At 52.0% G+C, this 12565-nt stretch overlaps 1 protein-coding gene across 1 annotated transcript in view; it reads right to left on the bottom strand.

Annotated features, from left to right (window-relative positions):
* LOC119970397 (transient receptor potential cation channel subfamily M member 6-like) overlaps positions 1–12565 on the bottom strand; it is a 282278-nt gene that overhangs the window by 71968 nt on the left and 197745 nt on the right. The window contains exon 27 of the mRNA XM_038804950.1: positions 1906–2018. Within this exon, the coding sequence (XP_038660878.1) occupies positions 1906–2018 (113 nt within the window). The remainder of the gene's footprint in view (positions 1–1905; positions 2019–12565) is intronic.

Below are 12565 nucleotides of genomic sequence, written 5' to 3'. Positions count from 1 at the left end.
ATCTAAATTTATTTAAAAAATTTTTTTTAAATAACAACTATTTGGGGCCTCACGGTAGCATGGTGGTTAGCATCAATGCTTCACAGCTCCAGGGTCCCAGGTTCGATTCCCGGCTGGGTCACTGTCTGTGTGGAGTTTGCACGTCCTCCCCGTGTGTGCGTGGGTTTCCTCCGGGTGCTCCGGTTTCCTCCCACAGTCCAAAGATGTGCGGGTTAGGTGGATTGGCCATGCTAAATTGCCCGTAGTGTAAGGTTAATGGGGGGGATTGTTGGGTTATGGGTATACGGGTTACGTGGGTTTAAGTAGGGTGATCATTGTTCGGCACAACATCGAGGGCCGAAGGGCCTGTTCTGTGCTGTACTGTTCTATGTTCTACCCTGTTACTCTCGCTCCTGTCGAGAATCATCTTTGCTATCCTTTCCTCCACATCTCTGGAACTATTCGGAGGTCTATAGACAACTCCCAACAGGGTGACCTCTCCTCTCCTGTTCCTAACCTTGGCCCATACTACCTCAGTAGACGAGTCCTCAAACGCCCATTCTGCCACCGTAATACTTTCCTTGATTAACAATGCCACACCCCCCCCTCTTTTACCATCTTCTCTGTTCTTACAGAAACATCTAAATCCTGGAACCTGCAACAACCATTCCTGTCCCTGCTCTACCCATGTCTCCGAAACCGCCACAACATCGAGATCCCAGGTACCAACCCATGCTGCAAGCTCACCCACCTTATTCCGGATGCTCCTGGCGTTGAAGTAGACACACTTCAAACCAGCATCTTGCTTGCCGGTGCCCTCTTTCGAACTTTTAACCCTATCCCTGACCTCACTACTCTCAACATCCTGTACACTGGGACTACAATTTAGGTTCCCATCCCCCTGCTGAATTCGTTTAAACCCCCCCGAAGAGCACTCGCAAATCTCCCCCACAGGATATTGGTACCCCTCTGGTTCAGGTGAAGACCATCCTGTTTGTAGAGGTCCCACCTACCCCAGAATGAGCCCCAATTATCCAGGAAACCAAAACCCTCCCTCCTGTACCATCCCTGTAGCCACGTGTTCAACTCCTCTCTCTCCTTATTTCTCACTTCGCTAGCACGTGGCACGGATAACAACCCAGAGATAACAACTCTGTTTGTTCTAGCTCTCAGCTTCCACCCTAGCTCCCAGAATTTCTGTCTCAAATCCCCATCTTTCTTCCTACCTATGTCATTGGTACCTATGTGGACCACGACTTGGGGCTGCTCCCCCTCCCCCTTAAGGATCCAAAAAACATGATCAGAGACATCACGAACCCTGGCACCTGGGAGGCAACACACCAACCGTGAGTCTCTTTCGTTCCCACAGAACCTCCTGTCTGTTCCTCTAACTATGGAGTCCCAAATGACAAGTGCTCTGTTCCTCTTCTGCCTTCCCTTCTGAGCAACAGGGACAGACTCTGTGCCAGAGACCTGTGCCCCATTGCTTACCCCTGGTAAGTCGTCCCCCACAACAGTATCCAAAACGGTATACTTGTTATTGAGGGGAACGACCACAGGGGATCCCTGCACTGCCTGCCGGTTCCCTCTCGTTCCCCTGACGGTAACCCCTCTATCTTCTTCTTTTACCTGAGGTGTGACTACCTCCCTATAACTCCTCTCAATAACCCCCTCCGCCTCCCGAATGATCCGAAGTTCATCCAGCTCCAGGTCCCATCTTGTGGGTGGCCAATAGAAAAGACGTGATCAGTTTTGTGTATAGTGTGAGTGAACTACAGCGATGAATGATGCTATACATAACACCTCCATATGTGATACTGGTAAGGATTCCTGTATACAGCCTAAAGATAAACAGTCCTGTTTAAAATATGCTGCATTACCTTTTTGGTTCTCACTAAAGTATACATTTTTATATGACTTACTCACCGGTACTTGCAACTTCGGAGATTTCTTTTGTCCTCTGAAGGATGTTACCCGACTATTGCGTGCCTTTGTTTTTGACCTCATTGAGTGGCAAAGCTGTGAAGATTTTTTAAAGGCTAAAGGGAGGCAGACATTAAAGACTAAGAAAATGAGAACTTGTGAGTCAACTAAACTCTGTTACACAACATCAATGTCAAAGTAGGGCATAAACGAAAGATCCAAATAACAGAAAATAATGAACCACTGAACAGAGGCAAGATTTCTATTTTTTATTTATTTATTTGTGTCAATTTTAAGTACCCAATTCTTTTTTTTCCAATTAAGGACAATTTAGCGTGGCCAATCCACCTACACTTCACAGCTTTGGGCTGTGCGGGTGAGACCCATGCAGACATGGGGAGAATATGCAAACGCCACACGGCCAACGACCTGGAGGTTTGGAAAGAAAATCAGGGTTAACTGGAGTAATGTTGGAGGTCCAGGAGTGTGGTCGGGATGGTGGGTGGAGAATAGGAAGCCAGGGACAGGGGGAGATATGGGCCGGGATTCTCCGCTGGGGTGATTCTCCGTTATGCCGGCACCCGGGGCTTTCCCGATCGCGTGGGGCTGCCCCACAATGGGAAATCCCATTGACCGGCTGGCGTAATGGAGATGCCTGCCGGCCGGTCAGGGCAGAAATGTGGCGGGGCGGAGAATCCCGCCTCTTAGGACTCCCAGGATGTTAAAGTTAGGTCAGAGATCTCAGGACTAGGACTAGTGATAATTATTGTATGTGCTTATCTTTCTTCATTCCATGCTGTTTAGTGTTGGTTTTCCCAGAGGCAATCAACAGTGGTGCTTTCTGCTTCCCAGCTTAATCAAAGTTTCAGGAGGGAACAGAAGCAGCAATTCGGCCCTTTAACTACATATTTTAATGGCCTAATGCCTGCTTTTGTTGTAGGTAAAGGACACCTTTTCTTCTACCTTTACTAATATTACTAATATTGCCTTTACTAATATGGGATCTGGTGGGGCTTCCACCAGGATTGTGAACACAGTGGGAATATCATATTGGATACAAAACAGCACCTGTCGCACTCAAAACTCAGCTGCTACAGAGCCAAATTTCTAGGTTTTAAAAAAATAATTTAGGGACTGATACTGACATGGCCAATATTTTATTGCCCATCCCGAATAATTAAGTGGTTTGTTCGGCCACTTGAGAGGGTAGCCAAGAGTCAACCACCTTGAGATTAAAGGCTAGACAAGGAAAGAATGCTTCTATTGTTTCCCAAAGGGCATTAGTTAACTCTTTATGCTCTTGCAATAACCCAATAGCCTGTAGCTTTTATTGACTGGCTTTATATTCCATGAATTTTATAAACTGAATTCAAATTCATCAAATGTTATGGTGAGATTTAAATTCATTCCCAAAGGTTATTAACCCAGGTTTTGGATATCAAACCGAGGACTGGATTCTCCGCACCCCGATGCCGAAATCATGGCCAGCACCGGGGTGGAGAATCGCGTTTGTACGCCGAAAATGGGCCCGGCGCCATTTCAGCGATTGTCCGGGCACTGAAAAGCGGCATCACCGGGGAGTACGCCGCGCCGCCGGAGGCCATTGCCAGAGGCCCGCTCCGACATTCCCCGCCCCCGACCGGCCGTGTTCGCGACGGCGTGGAACTAACCTGATATTGCCAGTCGGGATACTCGCGCAGCGGCTGCGGGCTTCGTCCGCGGCCGCCCTAGTCGGGGGCAGGCTGATCGGAGGTCAGGGGGGTCCTTTTAGGCGGCCGGGGAATGATTGTGCGGGGTTTAAGGGTCGGGTGCGCGGCCGATCGGGGGTCTCTTTCTTGGGTCTGGCTCCGCGGTCCGAATCCGCCATGGAGCACAGGGTGGCCGCTGGAGGCCGCCGCCGTGCGCAACGCGCGGCCTCTGACCCAGAGATGCGGGAGCCCGTATCTGCAGCAAAAGCTGCGAGATTTACTCCAGGTCCCTGCTAGCGCCATGCGGGGCTATGAATCTGAATCCCTTTTTTCCAGCATTTTCAGGAGTGAAACTCCACGGATTTGACGCTGGCGTGGGGTCCCAATAATGGAGAATCCAGCCCCTAATATCCGAACTGAAGAGGAGTCATATTGGAGTCAAAACGTTAACTCTGTTTCTCTCTCCACAGGTGCAGCCAGATCCGTAGACATTTCCCAGCGCTTTCTGTTTTTAGGCCAATATTCTCACCATTCACTTCCGGTGGCGGCGATGGTGTGAGTTGTTGCACATTTAGCAACTCCCGCTTGACGCAGTTTTTTTGGAACTTTCCCCTGGTTTTCAGGTGGATGATTTGGAGATAAAAGGTGCAGAGGTGGTGGAGGGAAGTTATACTCCACTGGTGAGGTCGGTGGATGGATCCACGGAGCAGAAGTGGGTCTACAAGGAAGGAGCTGCAGGAATAAGAAACTCTTCATGTGATACAGGCAAGGATGGCGGAGATTAAGGGTTTGGCCCTACCAGCCCATAGTCGATGGGGCAGTTGGTGGACTTTCTGAACAAAACGTTCAGCCAACAGAGGGGGGAGGCTCAGGAGGACCTGGCTATGGTGGTAGACCCGCTGAAAGCGGGGATCGACTGTGTGCAGCTGAGGCTGGAGACCCAGAACCAAGCGATCCAGAAGGTGGAGGAGGTGGTGAAGGACCACGAGGAGCAGCTTACCTCGTTGGCATCCAAAATTGGGATGTTGAGGAAAACCAGGTGAACGAACTGCCAAGGTCGATGGTGGTGAGGCGACACCGATTTTTGGATAAAGAGAGGATCTTGCAGTGGTGCCAGGCATATGAGGAGATGTGCCTGGGAATGTAACGAGCTCGGGTATATCAGGACCAGGATGCGAAATGGGAAAGAGGAGAGCTGGATTTAACCAGATCAAGCCTGCCCTCTTTAAGAAGGGTTGAAGTTCGGGATGCTGTTCCCAGCCTACCTTGAGGTGACACACAACAGCCGCAAGTATTATTTTGGAACACAGGAGGAGGCAATGGAGATTTTGAGACACAGTGAACTGGCAGGAGAGGGAGGATGGTGAACTTTGAAGGAAGTGTGAGGTGGTGTTGGTTCTCCCTGCCCCTCTATTTGCTGTATTGCTCTGTGCTCTTTCTTGGGTGAGAACCTCTCTTCTCTCAGGGGATGTTTAGTTTTTTTTGTGGGGCTCTTGGTAGGAGGTCGGAGATCTGCGGAGGGCAAGAATTGTCATTGGTATTTGCATATGGCAGTGTGTGAGAGGGGGGAGGGGAATCAGTGGAGTGTAGGATGTTTGACACCATGAGCAGGGGCTGCCAGACTAGTTGGGCATGTTAGTTCACAGGAACGCATTGGGTGGTGAATATGTGGTTGGAGTTTTAGAAGGGGATGGGGTTGTTGTTTAGTTTAGGGGGGAGGGACTGCTGACAGGGGTGGGGTGGTTGATGGGCAATAAAGAGAGCGTTGGCATCCGAAGGCGGGCCTGGCAGGTTGCGGGACGCGAGCCGGAGACTGGCCCAAGATGGGTTATGATTGATCGGTGACGGGGCGGAGGGGGGTGGGGGGGGGGGGGGGGGGGTGACCTGGTTGGTCACATGGAACGTGAGAGGGCTAAATGGGCCGGTTCATACACCCGAGGAGCTTAAAGGCAGATGTGGCATTTCTACAGGAAACACATTTGAAGATTGGGGACCAGACTAGGCTGAGGAAGGAGTGGGTAGGGGAGATTTTCCACTCAGGGTTGGATATAAAGATGCAGGGGGTATGATGCTGATAAATAAGTGGGAGGGCCGCATGGTGGCACAGTGGTTAGCATTGCAACCTCATGGTGCCGAGGTCCCAGGCTCGATCCCCGCTCTGCGTCACTGTCCATGTGGAGTTTGCACATTCTCCCCATGTTTGCATGGGTTTCGCCCCCACAGCTGAACAATGTGCAAGGTAGGTGGATTGGCCACATTAAATTGCCCCTTAATTGGAAAAAATTAATTGAGTACTCTAAAATTAATTTTAATTTTTTTTTTAAATAAGTGGGTAGTGTTTGAGGTGGGGAATATAGTAGCAGAGCCATGGTGAGTGGGAAATTGGAGGGGATGCCAGCGGTCCTGGTGAATGTGTCTTCCCCAAATTGGGACGATGTTGAATTCATGAGACGGGTGTTGGGAAAGATCCCAGACCTGGACTCGCACTGGGGGGGGGGGGGGGGGTGCCCAGTGCCTGCATTGGAGATTAGACGTGGGGTTGCTCGCAGATGAGGAGGTACATGAGCGGCATCCTTTTATTGGGCAGCACGGTAGCACATAGTTATCACTTTGGCTTGACAGCGCCAGGGTCCCAAGTTCGATTCCCTGCTAGGGGAAGTCTGTGTGGAGTCTACACAATCTCCCCATGTCTGCGTGTGTTTCCTCCGGGTGCTCCGGTTTCCTCCCACTTTCCAAAGACGTGCAGGTTAGGTGGATTGGACATGCTAAATTGCCCTTAGTGTCCTAAAAGGCTAGGAGGGATTATTGGGTTACGGGGATAGGGTGGATATGAGGGGCTTAAAGTGGGTCGGTGCAGACTCGATGCAGAAGGAATGGCCTCCTTCTCCATTGTATGTTCTATGTTCTATGAATGTGAAAATGATGACCCCGGAGGGACAAGAGGTGTAGGTGACGGTTGCTCTGGACACGGAGAAGGCCTTTGATCGGGTAGAATGGGAATATCTGTGGGAAGTATTAGGACGGTTCGGGTTTGGGAAGAGGTTTGTGGATTGGGTCCGATTGTTATATAAGGCACCGGTATCGAGTGTTAGGATGAATCGGGTGAGTTTGGGGTATTTTGGATTGCATCGTGGGACAAGGCAGGGATGCCCATTCTCCCCGTTGCTTTTTGCCTTGGCGATAAAGCCATTGGCCATGGTGCTTACAGCGTCAAGGAGTTGGAAAGGGATAGTGCGGGGGAGGGGGTTGAGCATAGGGTTTTGCTATATGCAGATGATCTGTTGCTTTACATTTTGGACCCATTAGGAGGCATCAAGGGATCACGAGGATCGTAGAAGAATTTGGCTGGTTTTCTGGGTATAGGTTAAACATGGTGAAGAGTGAGGTCTTCCCGATTCAAGCAAGAGGACAGGAGGGGAGGCTGGGTGAGCTCGTGTTTAAAGTGGTGAGGACAAACTTTAAATTCCTAGGCATCCAGGTGGCGTGGGGATGGGAACAACTACACAAATTGTATTTGGTGCTGTTGGTAGAGCAGGTGAAGGGGGATTTTAAGAGATGGGACGTGCTCCCACTATGGCGGGTGCAGACCGCGAAAATGGGCTCCTGAGGTTTTTATTTCTTTTTCAGAACCTTCCAATTTTTAATCCGAAGGCCTTTCTGAGGAAAATTAATTCCCTAATTTTGGGGTTTGTGTAGGCGGCGAAATCCCCACGGATGAAAGTGCTCCTGGAAAGGGGACACGGTGGAGATAGGCTGGCCTTGCCAAATTTAATGAACTATTACTGGGCAGCCAAAATAGCCATTGTTAGTAAGTGGGTAGCAGGGGAGGGGTCGGTATGGGAGCAGTTGGAGGCAGCTTCTTGTAAGGGCACTAGTTTAGGGCCACTGTTGACAGCGCCTCTGCCGTTCTTGCCGGCCAGGTACTCCATGAGCCCAGTGGTGGTGTGGGGACACTAGCAGCAGCACCTGGGGTTGGATGGTGCCTCGGTCTGGGCACCGATTTGTGGGGATCGTAGATTTGCACGGGGGGGGGGGGGGGGGGGGGGGGGGTTCCGGAGGTGGTGGACGGCGGGATCATGCGGTTTGGGGACCTATTTGTGGGAGGACAGATTTTAGATCATAGGGGAAGAGGAGTATGAGCTTCCCAGCAGGAATGGGTTCCAGTACTTACAGGTAGGGGATTATGCTGGGAAGCAGGTGCCATCCTTTCCCGATCTGCTGCCCCTGGGGCTGCAGGGCAAGGTGGTGCCGGAAACGGGAGTTGGCGAGGGTAGGGTGTTGGAGATTTATAAGGAATTGATGGATTGGGAGGGAGCCCTGATAGGAGAAGTTAAACGGAAGTGGGAGGAAGAGCTGGGGAGGGAGGTGGAGGCTCTGGAGAGAGTGAACACATCATTTTTGTGTGCTAGACGTAGCCTTATTCATTTCAAAGTGGTTCAAAGGGCACATATGACAGTGGCCAGAATGAGCAGATTTTTTTAGGGGTAGAAGGCCCGCGAACCATGTCCACATGTTTTAGGCTTGTCCAAAGCTGAGGCCATTCTGGCAGGGGATTGCTGAAAGATTGCTTCGGGTCCAGACTTGGAAGTGCCACCCTCGTTTCAGACATTTCCAATTTTTGCAGGTAGGGAAAAGGGGTGGGTTGTGAAGGAAACCCAAACTCAACAGTGCCATTTGAATTCAGTACTGAGCTCAAACAGATATCATTTTGGCTATTGCAGTTTGGGAGTAACAAATTTATGGAGTAGACGGAAAGACCCTTGAAAGATGGATCAGGTCAATATACCGCATGATAAGTAGTTAGTCCCAGCCCTTTAAAAGTGGATAAAAACAGGCTGCTAATATCAGTGAGAGTTAAAATATTATTGTTCTAGTAGCTTCAATAGCTGTTTGTTGACAATTCCCTTAGCTGATTTCCAACGGTATAATTATCTCATAGGGGGTTATCACAGTGTGATAACAGTACAAAGAGGCTATTAAAGGATTAGCTGTTTTTGATTGTCTTTATAAGAGATTAAACACTTGAGACTAAGGTTTTAATAGGCTTTCATAAATGGGATTTTTTTGTAATATAGTGAAGGCTGTATTATTTTTAAAACTTTATTTTATTTCATCTTAACTTGGCTCCTAATATCTACCCATGGTGGATATTGGGTGAGCTGGTATGGAGAGTATAATGGCTGTAACGACTTAGACCAGGTCTTTGAGATTGGTCAATTGGAATATGAGTTCCCTGATTAGTGGGCCCATTAGGGAACTTCTTCTCTGTATAGAACAGGGAGTGTCAGATCCTCAGAACTCCCAGTGTAGACAGCAAGTTGAGTGTACATGGTCTTACTGCTGTTGGTTTTGTTAATAAAAGGGATTCTGGTGAAGGGACATCTGCGTCCATGGACTTAATACAATGGTCAAGGTTGGTTGATGGATTGGCATGTGGCATGAGTTGGCACAAGGGTTATAAGGTGCTGGGGGGGGGGGGGGGGGCATGATTTGGCAAAGTGGGCATGGGGAGCGGATCGGAGTTAATGGAGTGAGAGGGGTGAATCTAGATGTAAAATGTAATTAAAAAACTGGGGAAAAGTCCCAGAGAACTGAGGTGGCCTTTTAACTAGCCTGCCTCATCATGCAACAATCCCTGCCTCCAATCTGTTTCCGTGGTCGGCAGGTCCAACACTAGTCTGCATGCCTTAACCAGTACAAAAATCACACTAGTCAGATGCTTCCGACCAATGGGGGTCCAGCAAGTCATGTCATTAATTGGCGCAACCCAGTAGTTTCCGGCCTCCCGCGATTCTCCACCTTCTCCAGGCGGAATTGACGCCATCGCAGTTAACTTGTGGTATTTAAAAATGGGGATTGGGCGTCATGGCAGTAAAGGGACAGGAGGTAAGAAAACTTTCCAAAGGCACAACACTGGGCCGACAGTTGTGCCCCTGGCTGGGGGTATCTACCAGGGCTGGGGAGGTGGAGTAGCGGGAGCGGCCAGGAGACGGGCCATTGGACTGGGGTATCCGGGCACAGATCGACATTACCATGGCCTGCAAGGCAGCCACCTGGCTGCGTGGTCCACCAACTGACCACTGTGACCCGTAAATCGGCAGAACACCACCCTCCCTATGGGTACCCCCCTCCTCTCCCCTCCCTCCTCCCCTACCTCTTCCCCCTCCATCCTCCCCTCCCCTCCCCCCCCCTCCCCTCAGACAGGCCACCCCCTATGATCCCTCAGACCCCAGCCTTCCCATCAATGGGTAGGGCATAGTCCAGTGCAACCAGTGGTCCACCAGGTCAGGCACTCTTCAGTGCACCCATTTGAGGCACTGCCCCGCTGAGAGAGAGCAGGGGAAGACGAGAGTGTACCCGAACAGCAGAAGCATGAACCGTGGCCTTTGCCAACCACCCTGGCACACTACCACCCTCCCCCTGCGCGGATGCCCCACCAGTGGCACTATTGGCTAGCCAACCTTGCATGACCGCCAGCCATTACCAAACCACGCCTCTCCACTGTGCTCCTGCTCCCACCCATCCTCTCCTCGGCATAAGTTGTGTGTCACAAGAAGGGTCCATAGCACACCGCAGCTACATGTCCAATGAGTGCCTACCCCCCTCACCCAGCCACATCCATTGGCCTTGCCCGCATGCATACCACCATACAACCCCTGCTGGCGGGGTAGCACACAGCTCACACAAAAAGGACATCCTCCGTAGACCCCACAGGAGAAGGCAGGAAGGAGCCACAGAGTATATCACTGCCATGGGTAGCACCAGCCACTGCCATGGGTAGGGCCAGCCACTGGTATCCCTGTTAGCAGTGACAGGTGGCGGGGTTAGAGGCCCCCCTGATGCCTGGCACTAAAGGGGCGCAGTGCGGGAGGCAGAGTACCGAGTAAGGGCCGGGGTGGGAGTGGAAGTGGGAGGGGACATGCAGGGACTGCAGTGCAGGCCCGGGCAACCGTATAGCCCCTTGGACCTGGATGGAAACGGGAGTACGTAGTATGCTTACATGTCTGCCCTTTATCCCCTGCAGGCAATGGATTTCGGACTCAAGTCAGGAATGGTTGGTATCTGCTGAGCTGCAGCGGCCCTTGCAAACGCAATGAGGCTCCTTGAGCAGGAGCTGCTCAGGGAGGACCCTGCACAACAGAAGGTTCCCCTAGAGGAACAGAGCCCAGGCGGTGAGCCTGGAGAGCTGGGCATCCAACCGACCAAGGAGGTTGGAAGGAGGCGTCGCATCAGGCTCGTGTCTAATCGGCAGTGGCTGTCCTTCCAGGCCGTGCCGGACACTTCGGATAAGTAGGGAGACCATGCGTCATCTGTGCCAAATGATGGCGCACCTGGAATCACAGGGCTATATAGGAGGACAGCCCCTCCTGGTGGCCGTCATGATGATGGTCGCCCTGAACTATTTTTCCACGGCGTCTTTCCAGGCGCCGGGTGGGGACCTATCTGGGATCTCGCAGACGTCCGTTTACACGTGCATCCACACTGTTACGGATGCCCTATATGCCCAATCGGCACAATATATCAACTTCAGTCTGGATAAGCCCACCAGATTGCCCGGGCAGCGGGATTCACCGCAATCGCAGGCATACCCCAGGTACAGGGCGGTGATAGATGCGACATGTCTCCCTACAAATACCGGCACGAGGGGGCACCCTTCATCAATAGTTAGAGTTTCCACTCGATGAATGTGCAGTTGATGTGTGACCACCGGCTGCACATTGTGCATGTCTGCGCCCGGGATCCCGGCAGTGTGCACAACGTTTTCATCCTGGCACACTCGTCGGTGCCCGACACTTTCAACGCACACCCTGGGGTGAGGTGTTGGTTCTTGGGCGACAGGGATTACCCACTATGGCTGATGACACCCATCCGGAGGCCCCAGACCGATGGGGAGAACTATTACAATGATGCCCATGCAGCGACCGGGGCATCATTGATGCAAGTGCCTGGACCGCTCTGTTGGGGCCCTCCCAGTATAGCCCCAGAGGGATCCCTGCATCTGTTGGCCTGCTCCGTTATGCACAACATTGTGCAGCAGAGGGACGACATGCTGGAGGAGGGGGAAGAACAACAGGCCTCATCCGGAGAAGGAGGATGCGGAGGAGAGCCAGGATGGGTAGGACTTGGGGCCTGGGCAGACACAGGAGGCCACACGATGTGCGTGCCAGGGCTGTCACGCTGGGGAAACCTGATCGGACCCAGATTTGCCGACTAGGAGGTCTGACCTGTGGCATCTCAACCGTCCAGCCAAACCTCACAGTTGGGACTCCTCCAAGTGCATTTGCAATAGCTGGATGGTTGCCTACATCCCGTCATGTAGTCCCCAGCTCTGCGCCTGCATCTCCAACTTGACGGGACTGCCCTTCCAGAAGTGCTAAACCTCTCTGGACAGAAGCTAGTCCCTGGGTTTGAGTAGCCCTCCGACCGTCAACCCCCCTTGTGGGTCCCTACCTCCACCTGATGTACCGGAGCATTTCTGTCGTGCGCACCAGGTGCCTCTTCACTAAAGTGCCCAACCGAGGTGAGTATCTGTGGCTTGGTGGAGGATATCGGTGTTGGCAATGACAAGAAGTCGGTGTCGTCCCCGGACATGTACTTCAGGGTGTTGTGAAGTTGCAGTAGGGTGTTAGGGACCCCGGATGATCCTGCCTTATCACCAGGTGAGCCGCAGATTTGCGGAAGGCGGTCGAGGGACACCAGCAGGAGGTGAGCCTGCAAGATACAAGACAAGACGCACGGTGAGATCGCTGGTCGGCGTGGTGGAGGGGAGGGGTGACTCCATGCCACAGGGACATTGCACCACAAAGGGCTTGGTTGTCTGATGCTGACCTCCACCTCCGTGCCCAATCTCCCACCCCGCCGACCAAGTCCATCAACCTCTGTTCCGCGACAGTGAGGGATGCAGGTCTGGTGGGCCACTCCGGCCTTCTCCCATTCCCAGCGGTTGTGGGCCGCCTTTTCCTGGGGGGATAGAT

Source organism: Scyliorhinus canicula, chromosome 8 (genome assembly GCF_902713615.1).
Source record: "Scyliorhinus canicula chromosome 8, sScyCan1.1, whole genome shotgun sequence".
Lineage (NCBI taxonomy): Eukaryota > Metazoa > Chordata > Chondrichthyes > Carcharhiniformes > Scyliorhinidae > Scyliorhinus > Scyliorhinus canicula.
This window is presented reverse-complemented; position numbering and strand designations above follow the sequence as displayed.